The sequence below is a fragment of the Impatiens glandulifera genome, chromosome 2 (genome assembly GCF_907164915.1).
Source record: "Impatiens glandulifera chromosome 2, dImpGla2.1, whole genome shotgun sequence".
NCBI lineage: Eukaryota > Viridiplantae > Streptophyta > Magnoliopsida > Ericales > Balsaminaceae > Impatiens > Impatiens glandulifera.
Genome location: NC_061863.1, coordinates 65935081 through 65947945, shown reverse-complemented (window position 1 = coordinate 65947945; position 12865 = coordinate 65935081). Strand labels below are relative to the sequence as shown.

Below are 12865 nucleotides of genomic sequence, written 5' to 3'. Positions count from 1 at the left end.
TTGGCTTTTTAGCTTGTCTTAATATGTTAATAGATTTAAAATTTGTTTAAGATGAATTATTAAAATAATTTTCTTACTTAAAATTAAATTTAGTAAAATGACTAATATGTTATAAATTAAAAAAAAAACCTTCAAAATAAACAAGATTAAACAAACTAATGCCCTCTAATTGTTCTGTTATTTTGTGTAAGCCTTGTTAAGGAAAAAATGTAAGCTTTATCTTATATAAAGCTATTTTATAAAGAGGGAACTAAAAGATAGTTTATTTTATAATGTATAAAATCAAATGTTAAAAACAAATATTATATTATTATTTTATAAAGAGGGAACTAAAAGATAGTTTATTTTATAATGTAATGTATAAAATCAAATGTTAAAAACAAATATTATATTATTATTTTATACTTGTTAATTAAATATTTGAATAAAATTGAACAAAATGGCTTGTCAATCTAAATAAATATACCTAGCATTGTGACGAGGATTTATCTCAATTCTAAGTATATTTATTTAAGTCTACTCCAGGTATTTCCTTTATCATTCTTGGAGTGGGGTTCCTCATGGTGGGAATAGTATCTTGGATTAGCTCCCCCCTCCTTTCATCTGCATTCTAATTTCAAACCCTCAAAGATTTGACACCCTTTTTCGAATGTCTCATCTTTATGCAGCGATCTCACCCCCTTTCGAATGTCGAGGATCCTTTGTGCCTCTGCGAGGAATTGGAGCATGTGTTTTTGCTTAAGATCCATCCTGTACTCACATTACATATCTTATTAACCAACAACCTCCTTTATATACTATAAGATCATAGGATTAAAATACCTAAGCACATAAATGGACTAATAGGGTCCAAAAAGGATTCCAAAATTAACCAAGCAAGCAAATATTACTCACAAAACTTAGAATCTTATTTCACCTGCTGCTTTCTTGTGAATTCAGTAACCATGATGCTTCCTTTTCCTGTGCCTACTACTTGAAGAGGAAGAGACCAACTGAGAATTAGTGATTTCCTTAGGTATAGGAGCACCAGATGATTTCAACACATTAACCAATTCACCAAATAACTTGTTATCCTGCTCATTCATAAACACCATAGCTACACCCTCCTCCCCACCAACCCTAGAAGCCCTTCCAATCTGATGAACATATTCCTTAATCGAATTCGGCATATCGAAAACAATAACCTGTCTCACATTCAACATTTCCACCCCCCTCCCTAAAACGCCAGTAGCCACAAGAACAGAAACTTCACCCGTCATAAAACACCTTATAACTTCTCTCCTATCCTTCATCGACTTCTCACCATGAATCGACAATGCTTTCACACCTGTACTGACAGTTATCGCTTCAGCTAGTAGATCCGCTCCCATTCTCGATCCCACAAAGACCAGAACTGGCGGCTTGAAATGCTGCTTGCTTAACAATATATCGAATATCTTTTTCTTCTTCTGTTTCGTTTCTACCCAAATCGGAATTTGCTTCACAGATCCATTCGGTTTGTTCGGAATCCCAATCGTGATTGTTACCATATCTTTAACCATTAAACCAGTCATCTTCTCCACTTCTTTTGTTATCGTGGCAGAGTACATAAGTACTTGCGGCTGCGACAAAGCATTGAAGATCTGCATTACCTGTTCGCGGAAGCCACGCTCGAGCATGCAGTCCACTTCGTCCAAAACGAGCGTTGAAATTTCGTTAAGTTCCATATCGTGTTTTGTCAAAAGATCGATCAGTCTTCCCGGAGTGGCTATAATCGCTTCCACGCCTTGTCGAATCCGGTGGAGTTGTCCAGCCATTGGATCGCCACCAACAACTAATGCGGTTTTAAATGGCAAACCTTTCCCAAGTGCCTTGGCTTGTTCCTCAATCTGAATCGCGAGTTCTCTCGTTGGCGCGAGAATTAACGTACACAGTTTTGTTTGGGCATTTGCACAGTTTGAGATGATTGGTATTAAGAAGGAGGCGGTTTTACCCGAACCGGTTTCTGCAGAAACAAGAAGACTTTTTCCGTTTAATGCAGCTGGGATGGCTTGCATTTGAACTGGCGTTGGCAATTCATATCCCGAAACTTCTATGTTGTGAAGGAGCTTTTCAGGAAGATTATTACAATCGGAAAAGGATAAGATGGGGGGTGGGATACCAATCATATTACTATTATAACCTCTCACGCAAATTCCGAGTTTCTTTCTTAGGGATTCGATTTGGTCATTTGGTGGTAGGGTTTGAGCATGGGAGTCTCTTACGTAAAAGCACTCGTCGGTTGTGGATAACCGCTTAGGAGGCGGGCGACAAACCGCTGCCTGTGACTTGGCGAGTCGAGTTAATAAAGTCTGCTTGCATTCTAGGCTGCATATGTCGTCGTTAGTTTCATCGCAAATATATTCTCCATAACGACCACAAATAACACAGTGAGGCTCTCCTGGCAGAGCTTCTCTTTGGCTCCAACACTTGCTCTTCACATCATCAGCTGCATAAGAATTAAAAGAAAATTAAGATATACAACCAAACTGGGGAATATGGAAAACACAGACTCTTCGACATTCACCTGTTTCATCATCATTATTTTCAATTGTTGCTGAACTTTCGTTATTGTGAAATTTGTTCTCATCTTCCATGATCTGAAAGTTAGCATGTACAAAAGCAATTCAGTTTACATTCAAATTAAGGGAAAAGGTGGACAATGCATTCAAATAAATTACTGTTTTTACATCTATTGCTAAAATGTTGTCATATGCTGCATGCATAAGAAGTAAGAACACTCTCCTTCAAATAATATAATTCTTTTCTTCTAATGAACTAGATGTAATCTAAACTCAACTTATGAATTAGCTAGCACATATTAAGGATTTCTACACACATCAAGAAGAGCTGAAAATCAGAATTAAGGTCATAATAGATTTCATGGATTTTAGAAAAATCAACAAACAGACAGACAACAACTGAAAAACAGGAAAAAAAAAGAACACAAAACACTCAAACATTGACATCAGATTGAAGTTTTCAGAGGGAATACAATGTCTTACAAAAGGAAAGTTGGTAGCTATGTCATTTGATCTAGGGTTATTTGGAAAAAGAAATATAGTTTGATGTAAAATTGGATTATTTAGGATTGAATGAAGACATTTTCCATCAATTTTTCCTAACCTTTTCCTTTGTCATCTTAATTCTTAAACATATCGTAGAAAAAATCCTTGGTTTATGAAACGTTACCTGTCGAAGATGAATCAGCAATGGAATCCTAAGCGCCGGTCGATGTTCCTCGCGAGGTGTGAGGGTTTGTGAAGTAGGGTGCCGCGAGCGAGAGTAGTTAGGGCTCTCCGAAAAAAGAGAAAAGTCGAAGAAACAAAATATATTTTTTTTTGGCTTATATAGGCTAAGTTTAACCCGCTAATTTACCTGAACCCGGAATGTATATTTAGCCCGATTACTTCTCTCACAAGACAGAAAGGCCTAACATTATTTACTACTAATAAAAATAAATAAATATATAATATCACTATTTATAAATAATATATAAAAAAATTAAATTTATTTTTTCATAATAATATAATTTTAAATTATATTATATAAATAATATTTTTATTATAAGAAAACAATTAATGTTAAAAAATATTATATAAAAGACCAAATATTCTATTTCTGACTTATTAAAAATTTGAAGTTAGGATAGCTTTTTACGTTTAAGTTAAGTTAAATTATATAATAATAATAATAATAATAATAATAATAATATAAAGACTGCATAAATTAAAAAAAATAAATTATTTTCAAAAGTTTTTTAAAAATTCAAATATAATCAACATTCATTCATCCACTTAAATTAAAGATTATAGACTTATTCGAATAACTGAAAAGAAAAAAACAATAAGAATTGGTGGTGAATTAAAAAAGGTAATTTTAAAAAAAAATTATAAATTTAAAAATATTAATATATATAAATAAAATAAAAAATATTTTAATTAATTAACAAAGAAAAAAATAAAATAATAATAAAATGATTTGAATTATTTAAATAACTCAAACCAACCTAACTTTATTATCTTTTTAATAGATTTCTTTATTACACTTCATTTTTACAAAATTAAAATTTTAAATAAAAAAGTATTATAATAATTCAACTAATTAAAATACTATAACCTACTTTTTTTTCATCCAAAAATAAAATAAAATAAAATATATTTATAAAAACCCATTAAAAATCTCCAAAATAAACCTGATCAAACAAGCCCATGTTTATATATGATAAAAACCTGGTTCACTTACCAGGTGACTCATATCATGTCATGTGGCAGAGAACCTAAGTAATAAACACTTAAAAGTCTGTCTACACAATAATCTCAAACCTTAAAATATTATAGTAGGAAAACTTAAATAACTATTCTAAGCATATTGTCATATATATAATAGTGTGTATAAGAATGACATCAAAATATATTGAAAGACCCTCCTCAGCCAGAGAGAGATGTCGATTCTCTAACGATATGCTGCAACTTGCTCAGCAAAGAATTTGAGTAAGTCATCTACGCTCATATTTGAGAGTTTTGCGGTGTCTCGTTCTCTCAAGCATATCTGCCACCACCCAACATTTGACATTCGTTAACAAACGAAATTTATAGACAAATAAAACATACAGCAATTCTCAATAAGATTACCTGTCGAGATTCCACTTCCTTCTCACCAACAACCAAGATGTAATTAAACTGGGCAAGCTGAGCTTCTCTAACCTATTATTATAATTTATAAACAGAAAAAATCAGTAGTGTATTGTGTTAATGAATTAGTAGAGCAACTAGTTAAAAATCAAAAAGACAAATATATATAATGCTAAAAGGGAGTTGTTGAGCCTAGATAGACAGTGAGACCTTTTTCTGGATGGTCCTGTCACTAGTATCCACATCCACATAGAAACCAGCTGCATGAATCTGTTCCTTCACCTATATATATATATGAAAGGGACGAGATTGGATTGCTGAGCTTCAAGCAAGAAACAAAGTAAACATATTGAGTATAGAAAGAAAAATCAAACCTGCAAGGCATATGATTCAGATTTCTCTGAAACAGGACAAACTATGGTTTGACGTGGACTAAGCCAAAATGGCCATTTTCCTTTATAGTGCTCCAAGAGTATGGCAATCATCCTTTCTACAGAACCTAGGACAGCACGGTGTATCATAACTGGTCGCTCTCTTTTAGCTTCATCTTCTGATGAATATGCTAAGTTGAAGTTTATAGGAAGTTGGAAGTCCAGCTGTAGATAGTAACAAATAATAAATAAAAACTTGTGAACAATATATAAACAAAATTTAACTAAAACTAAAAGGGCAATCATAACCTGCAATGTTGCACACTGAAATTTCCTATTCAGAGCGTCCGAAACACTGATATCAATCTTTGGTCCATAAAATGCACCATCACCTTCATTTATCTACACAACATTATAATAAATAGAGTGAATGAGATTTCCAGGACCAAAAAGCAGTTTAGCATCATTAATTAGGTATGTTTGGAGGAGTGGAATTGGAATTGGAATTGGAATTGGAATTCTAATTCCACCTGAATTGGTATTGAATTACAATTTAATTTCTATGTTTGGAAAACTATAGAATTGTAATTCAATTCCAGTTCCTATGTTTGAAAAAAAATATAATAAAAATAATTTGAATATATATTATTTATATAAAATTAAGACATTGGTTTGATATAATTTATTAGGATAGCTTAAGTGTCAAGCTTTTGTCTAAATGTTGATTTTCAAAAAAAATATCGATTCGACATGTAAACTTACTAAATTAAAAAAAAGTCGGTTCGGCATATTAACTTCTTAAATTCAAAATACCAAAATACCGGTTCAAAATTATCAATTCAACATGTTAACCGTGTTGTAATGATAAAACAAGAAGATATTTTTGTTTAAAAAATATATAAAAATAAAATTTGCAATTAGAATTCCGAACTAAAAAGAGTGGAATTAGAATTATAAAAACACATTGGAATTCTAATTAGAATTCCAATTCCAAATTTTAATCTTAAATGTTCTACTAAACCTAAGAATTGAAATTACACCCCCAATTTGAATTTCAATTTCACTTCCAATTCTATAGTTACCAAACACACCCTAAACGAACAAGAAAAGAGAACATTGTGAAAGAATACATTCTGGTAAAGCTCACACTCAAATTTGTTTGTTTTGTAGGATTTAAAAATCTATCAAAGGAAACTAGATAACTGAGCACCGAAACTACCTCCCACGGCTTGCCAGACTCGTTTAATGCTTCTGAAAGAGCAGCTTCAGCCTTATCCCATGTTTCCTTGTCTCCCATAGATTTTTCTGGCCTCTAAATTACCAGAATTTAGAAGATGGCCATTTAAAAAAAAAGATTATTCATTGGAAAGATAAATAATAGTGTGTTAACAGAGATTATTCAATGGAAATATAGCGATTAACATCAAACTATGTGACATACCGTGGATAGTTTAAGATCAAAAGTAAACCCAAATATTTTATAAACGTGACTGATAAACTCCAACACATTCCTGACTTCCCCTTTTACCTGGAAGTTGAAGAAAATACAGTTAGCTTTGGACTTTAGAAGGATGGTGTCTCCATAAAGATATAATACAGAGGTTCCATTACCTGGGATTCCATGCAGAAGATATGGGCATCATCCTACATTGCAGTTGATACATAGGGTTAAAATGGAGTATCCAGATACAATAACAGTTATTAGGCAAACAAAATAGAGTGTAGCAATGGTTCTCATACAACAATCCTATCATACTTCACAGGGAAGCCGTCACATATGCACCAAATAACCAACTGAACTAATAAAGAAATTGATAATTTCATTAAAGAAACGAGAACATGAACAATGAATCACAACTGGTATGCTGAAAAATTCATACAGGACTCACAAGGATGATCCCCGAAAGCACAAAATATTAGTTACAGATTCATTCATGTACATCACTCAACTGACCTGCTGAAATCTTCTAACACGGGTTAACCCACTAAGTGCACCACTGGCCTCATTTCGATGCAAGACTCCAAAATCAGCATAGCGAAGAGGGAGATCTGGCCCAACAACACAAAAATAACGGTATTAACTTCATAAATCAACAGTAGGGAAGTAAGAGCTAAATGAACACATAGTTAGGCCTTTTTTTTCTGGTCAGCCTGGATCAGATCAAGATTTACTTCTCATTAGGATTGTTTATCTAACACAGCAGCTTAAATGCTAGCTTTGCAAAGTTGTTTATAAAAATAAAAGAAAGAATCGAACTCATGCAAACCATGTAGTGACACGGAGAACGAATGAAGAGACCGTTCATAGATCAATAAATAAGGAACTTCTACAACTTCTTCAAGATGGAACGCCCTATTGTATATTTTGGCATTACTCTTTCATTAAATGAATTAGTATAGAACTTGTTTTTATAAACGATTCTAATAAAATGACTGAATTTACTGCCTATTTACACAAGTGAATAGTGCGTAAACACAGATAAGAGATACAAACACGAGGATCAAGGGGTTTCCATTATAGTTAGGGGATTAATGTTTATAAATAAAGTCCTTTGTATCTGTACATGCTACCAATGCCAATGGGAAATCAAGAAAGACGTGTAATTCATTAGTGATATCCAACTAAATATGTTCAATATTTAAAGTTGCCAATTAGGTTGATATGGATAAGATAATACTTCTTTAAGATTCGGGTCAATTTGGAAACACCTTTTACGTCAGATTTTACAACGGGATGTGGATTCAGATGAGATGACATTGGGAAACTGAACTTAATCCAGCACAAAATAAGAAATTTATCAACGGTTTCTCACCCGGACCTGTTTCTAGTTTATACATACATAGACAGAAGTGTTTCCAAATAGACCAATTCTAGCACAAATTCATTGGGGAACCTAGTCAAATCAAACCTTTATGATCTATTGCTTTATGCACTTTCAATTGTTAAAATCCATTTTACTGACTATTGCATAATCTTATGCTTCAGAACTTCTATTCTGACTGAATAAGCACAAAATGTAAACATTAAGAAAGCTTAGAGTGGTAGTTTAACTAACTCACCCCTATATGAACGAACTTCAAAATCAAACATTACGCAATGGCCAGGGCAGTTCATGGGCTTAAGACCGAATTCTTGCTTGTCAACCTAAGAAAAAGTATCAGAGCATCAGAATCATAGCAGCAGAGAAAAAAGATAGAAAGTTACAACATGGAAGGACTCTGATCATCCTGATCGAACCAATAAAATGGAGGACATGGTATAAATCAAGAAGGGAGCAATTGTGACCAGACAAAAGCATCAACAAAAAGTAACAAATGTGTCAAAATTTGATAAAAGTGTTGTCATTTCAAGAGTGATTAGGCCATCATTAGGTAAAAATGTGATGAGACCTAACCATTGTCAAGAAAAATAATGGGGTATGAAAATTTTCTCTAAACAGATATTCGAGTACACGTGTAACAACCACATAGATAATGTGGAATTAGGTTGAGAAAAACAAACATGCTACAAGTACAAGAAATCTCAGCAGTCATTAACTTATATAATTACACAAATGGAGCAAAGATACTTCACCTCAAGAATAAACATGTTCTCTCTGTAATTTGCTGCATGTCCAGATGTTTTATAAAGATCCATATTATAGATAATTGGAGTGTCAACCTGTCATTATCAACTTAGACTGTAAATAAATGGGTTGTAGGAACAAATGAAACTAATGGTGATTTAATGAGTGAAACCCATTTGTCTAGCATTTAGTTGAGATTAAAAGTTTGGAAGGTTTATAGGAATGTATAACTGGTTGTAGAAAATTATCATTAAAAAAAACATAATGGGAAAATAGATGCGTAATAAAATTTATAATTAATAGTTACAGACTTTTTTGGTATAGTATAAAATGTTTAAATTTAAGAATATTATCAATAAAAAAATACTAATTAAAATTTTGTTAACATCATACTTAATAAATTACATTATAACTGATGTTCTTGATCATAAGGATAAAATAGTGACTTATTGGATTGCCTTAAAAATATCATATATAAGCAAATGTAACTATATCTACAAGCATTTCACCTCTTCATAACCCCTCTTCCAATATTCCTCTTTGATAAAATTTACCAGCTTGTTGTAAACTCGAGTACCGTGAGGAAGAAAGAAGCAACTTCCTGGGCTGAAAATAGAATACAAAACGATAAAGCTCAGTGAAAAATCATTAAAACAGTAAGTAAATAAATAACAACTGGTAATACACTGCACCTGAGAGGGTGGAAGAAGAATAACTTCTGATTCTTTCCCAACTCTCTGTGGTCATACTTTTTCGCCTCTTCCAACCTCAATAAATATTCCTGAAACAAACGTCTATTACTATTAAATGAATTAACTCAAAGCATCATATGCATAACATCACATACAAATATCTATGTTGAAGGCTTGTATTATCAAGGAGTCAGTTTAAGTAATATTCCTATGTAACATATTGGATCCTTAGAACATGGAAATCATATATGATCCTTGGCAACTTCCATGAAAATTGCAATATCAATCTAAGCATTTGAATTAGATAATCTCAAAATCTATTGATTGGTAGGAATTGACCCACCTGATAATGATAATAAATCTTCAAAATCATTGTAATGCTGAATACACTACTTTGGTATTAATTATTCAGGTTGCATATTGGTTAGTAAAGGATCAGCCAATATGCAGTTGAAGTGGATTACCTTCAGGCGTTTTGAATCAGGATATGAAATGCCATACACTCTTTGCAAACTTTCACGGTCTTTGTTTCCCCTCCAATAAGCTGATGAAGCCTGTTAACAACATAATAGACACTCAATGAAATTCAGACACTCTTATGCAAAACTCATCGCACTACTTTAATGGCTCACCTTTAGACAAGCTAATGCCTTCACAAAAGAAGTATTTGGTATATGTGGTCCACGACATAAATCAACCAAAGGTCCACACCTATAAACCGTGATAGTTTTGTCTTCTGGTAAGTCATTAATTATTTCAACCTAAATACAGTGGTAAAAGAGCATTAACATATGGATATAAACATGTTGAGTTAGACAAAAGATGTTGACATGTGACTAATAACATTTACCTTAAATTTATTTTCAGAAAACAATTCAAGAGCCATCTGCCTTGAAACCTCAATACGCTCAAAAGGCTGCTTTTCCTGGAAGATAAAGTAAATATTAGCATGGTGAGCTCATGCAAATATATTCATCCATGTCAGAAGCAACATGGACCTCTTTGGAAACAAATGGAGCTGGAGCTGGAGCTGGGCATGGATGAGAAAACCTCAACAAATTTATGAATATATGTATAATTAAGTCATGTTTCGTAACATTATTATTTTATCTAAATCATTATCCGGGTAAGAGACTTGACAAGAAAAGTGTATCCAAAGAAATTTGTCAATGTTTTCTCGTCCAACTCAGCTCCGGATTGAGGTGCTTCTAAACAGGGCAAAAATATAAAACATTCTGACAATGCTCTACAAAATATAGAAAAACTGTTATTATAAGTATATCTATAACATTATCACGACGCATTAACTTGTTAAAATTGAGGAAATAAAAAGATGTATTAGCCAAAAACAGAACCAATAAAAACATTAAAATTACATAAACCGGTGCAGGGAGAAAAGGAATAAACTAAAGCAGGTATTTGACATTCAAAAAGCAGTTGTTCAAGCATATAAGAGTACCGAAGCTGCGGTCGCTGTTAGTGCTTCAATCCCTTTAAAATGTTCCTCATTGAGGCTCAGATCATCATAGTAAGCGTCATAAAAGAAACCCTGCCATTTAAAAAAACTACAAAGTTCAATAATGTGGTAGAATTACCTAATTGGCGAGACAAAAAAAAGGATAAGAATTAGACCACATCAACTTGATCACTACTATAACATGATGTTACTCATAGAGTAGCATAAACCATCCTAATGGTTTGCATAGTCCCAGATTCCCTTTACTAAGACAGAAAACTAGACATATTTCTACATCATTTTCACATCATATGTTGAACTAAAAACCCAGTCTTTCCCTAGTTGCCAATTGCATAAACAGGTAAGGTAAGTTCACTAAATATTCAAAGACAATCTAAATGATGTTGAAGTGCACCTCGCCTCTTGTTGTGCAAGGTCCAATACACAACTTGCACCCATATTTGACCTCTAAAGCCTGCCAAAGAGAATAAGAAGACACCATTCTCATCAATCCAGCTATAGACAACTCGCACAAAACAGGGTAAAAGGCGAGAAATTTCGAACCTGCCCGAGAATATGAGCACTAGAATGCCAAAAGGTATCCCGACCTTCATCGCTATCAAAAGTGAACAACTTCAGCTCGCAATCCTCCTCGAGCGGCCTAGACATATCCCAAAGAACATCATTAACCTTTGAAATCAAAGCATTGGACGCCAAGCTCTTGGATATCTCCTTAGCAATGTCTAAGGGAGTGGTCAGCCATTTCTTTCCTTCTTTCACAGTTCCGTTCGGTAATGTTATCCTATCAACAAGTAAATCAAAAGGACGAATTCATATCAACATTATAATTCTACATTATAATTCTGTTGATTTCTTCAAATTTCTAAAATGTAAGATAAGATCCTTTGATCGAACTCATATATAGAATGCAAGTAGAAAATCATAAGTTAAGTCTGTATAAAAGAAATAAAATAAAAAAGTACTTGATAGTCTCGCCAGAGACTGACTGAAGATGAGCGAGGTGTTGAGCTTTGATGGACTCGAAGAGACTTATGCGTTTGGGTACGATGGTTTGAAGATAGGCATCGTCTTTCGGATGATGGTCCGTAGAAGACTGATCACTGACCTTCTTACCCATGGGAGATGATGATGAAGAAATCAGGCGTTAGAAAGACGACTAAAATGAAGGCGACGGCATGCTAGAAGAACAAAACAACATGTCTTACAATTGGTCAGTCAGGTTTAAGGTTTAGAAGACTAAATTTGTGGACCAGCCCATAAAAATTACCGGTAGACTGGGCTCGCCTTTATTATTTTTATGCCTTTATTATTATTATTATTATTGAATAGACCTAATTAACTTGTAACGTGTCACGTGTGCAGTTAATAATAAAGATTAAAAATAATTTACTTCCTTTCCAAATTTTATTATTTTAAAAAACAAGTTATATTTATAAATTAAAACAAAGTATAATTAATTTTATAAATAATTATTTTATAAAATTATTTACTTATTATTATTTTGTATTAATTTTATATTTAAATATATATAAATAATAATATATAACTAATATTTTTTAAAATTAAACTTTTGTTATTTCAAAGTAAACTCTTCTTTAACCAATTTTTATTGAAATTCTTGAAAACTTTTATTTAAAAACTTCGAAATAGCTTAGAATTTAATAAAACAAAATATTTTAAATATCTTGATATAAATAAAATAATATTTTGAAATATATTTTAATTTTTTTATATATTAACAAATTTAATAGTTCAAACTAAATTTTTATTTCCTTTAAGAGTGTTCCAAATTAAATTTTGGAGTTTATTTATCAAAATTATTTAAAAAATATTAGATATATATTATTATTATTATTTAAATAAATATTTTATACATTGATCATTTAAAAAAAATTATAAAATAATTTACAATATTAATTACATTAATTAATTAATTTAAATAAATAATATATTTTTTAATTTATAAATAAAAATTATTTACTTTAGTGTAAAATCATATAAAATAAAATTTTCCATTAAATCATTAAAATTACCAACATAGCTTATTTCTTTTGTTATTTAAATCATTTAAAAAATATTCTTAGTAAGAAAAAATTGACTTTCTAAC

The 12865-nt window shown here is 31.9% G+C and overlaps 2 protein-coding genes across 3 annotated transcripts; both read right to left on the bottom strand.

Annotated features, from left to right (window-relative positions):
* Nucleotides 1-427: 427 nt before the first annotated feature.
* Nucleotides 428-2677, bottom strand: LOC124927040 (DEAD-box ATP-dependent RNA helicase 41). Of its 2 annotated transcripts, none has more exons than XM_047467379.1 (3): nucleotides 2546-2677; nucleotides 895-2467; nucleotides 428-750 (listed from the first exon to the last, which is right to left on the bottom strand). In XM_047467379.1, exons 1-2 carry the CDS (start codon nucleotides 2613-2615, stop codon nucleotides 936-938), a joined length of 1602 nt encoding a protein of 533 aa, XP_047323335.1. In that variant the 5' UTR covers nucleotides 2616-2677; the 3' UTR covers nucleotides 428-750; nucleotides 895-935. The 2 variants fall into 2 exon arrangements, with proteins under 2 accessions (XP_047323335.1, XP_047323334.1); XM_047467378.1 differs by having other exon boundaries at nucleotides 917-2467.
* Nucleotides 2678-4178: 1501 nt separating this feature from the next.
* LOC124925418 (threonine--tRNA ligase, mitochondrial 1-like) lies at nucleotides 4179-11931 on the bottom strand. The gene is made up of 20 exons (XM_047465411.1): nucleotides 11721-11931; nucleotides 11302-11539; nucleotides 11153-11212; nucleotides 10741-10830; nucleotides 10132-10206; nucleotides 9914-10042; nucleotides 9746-9835; nucleotides 9282-9370; nucleotides 9099-9195; nucleotides 8598-8684; nucleotides 8084-8168; nucleotides 6978-7072; nucleotides 6635-6667; nucleotides 6465-6551; nucleotides 6243-6335; nucleotides 5333-5425; nucleotides 5027-5248; nucleotides 4863-4934; nucleotides 4653-4724; nucleotides 4179-4569 (listed from the first exon to the last, which is right to left on the bottom strand). The coding sequence occupies exons 1-20, from the start codon at nucleotides 11873-11875 to the stop codon at nucleotides 4474-4476; spliced, it is 2058 nt and encodes a 685-aa protein (XP_047321367.1). The 5' UTR covers nucleotides 11876-11931; the 3' UTR covers nucleotides 4179-4473.
* Nucleotides 11932-12865: the final 934 nt, after the last annotated feature.

What these genes read in the sequence shown, in the direction of transcription:
- LOC124927040 (XM_047467379.1), bottom strand. Translation starts at nt 2,615, where the DNA reads ATGGAAGATGAGAACAAATTTCACAATAACGAAAGTTCAGCAACAATT. An exon ending in AAATAATGATGATGAAACAG is followed by an intron (nt 2,468 to 2,545) that starts GTGAATGTCGAA and finishes ATTCTTATGCAG; the next exon opens with CTGATGATGTGAAGAGCAAG.
- LOC124925418 (XM_047465411.1), bottom strand. Translation starts at nt 11,875, where the DNA reads ATGGGTAAGAAGGTCAGTGATCAGTCTTCTACGGACCATCATCCGAAA. An exon ending in GGAAGAGGGGTTATGAAGAG is followed by an intron (nt 8,685 to 9,098) that starts GTGAAATGCTTG and finishes TGATAATGACAG; the next exon opens with GTTGACACTCCAATTATCTA. An exon ending in TCTTCTGCATGGAATCCCAG is followed by an intron (nt 6,552 to 6,634) that starts GTAATGGAACCT and finishes TTCAACTTCCAG; the next exon opens with GTAAAAGGGGAAGTCAGGAA.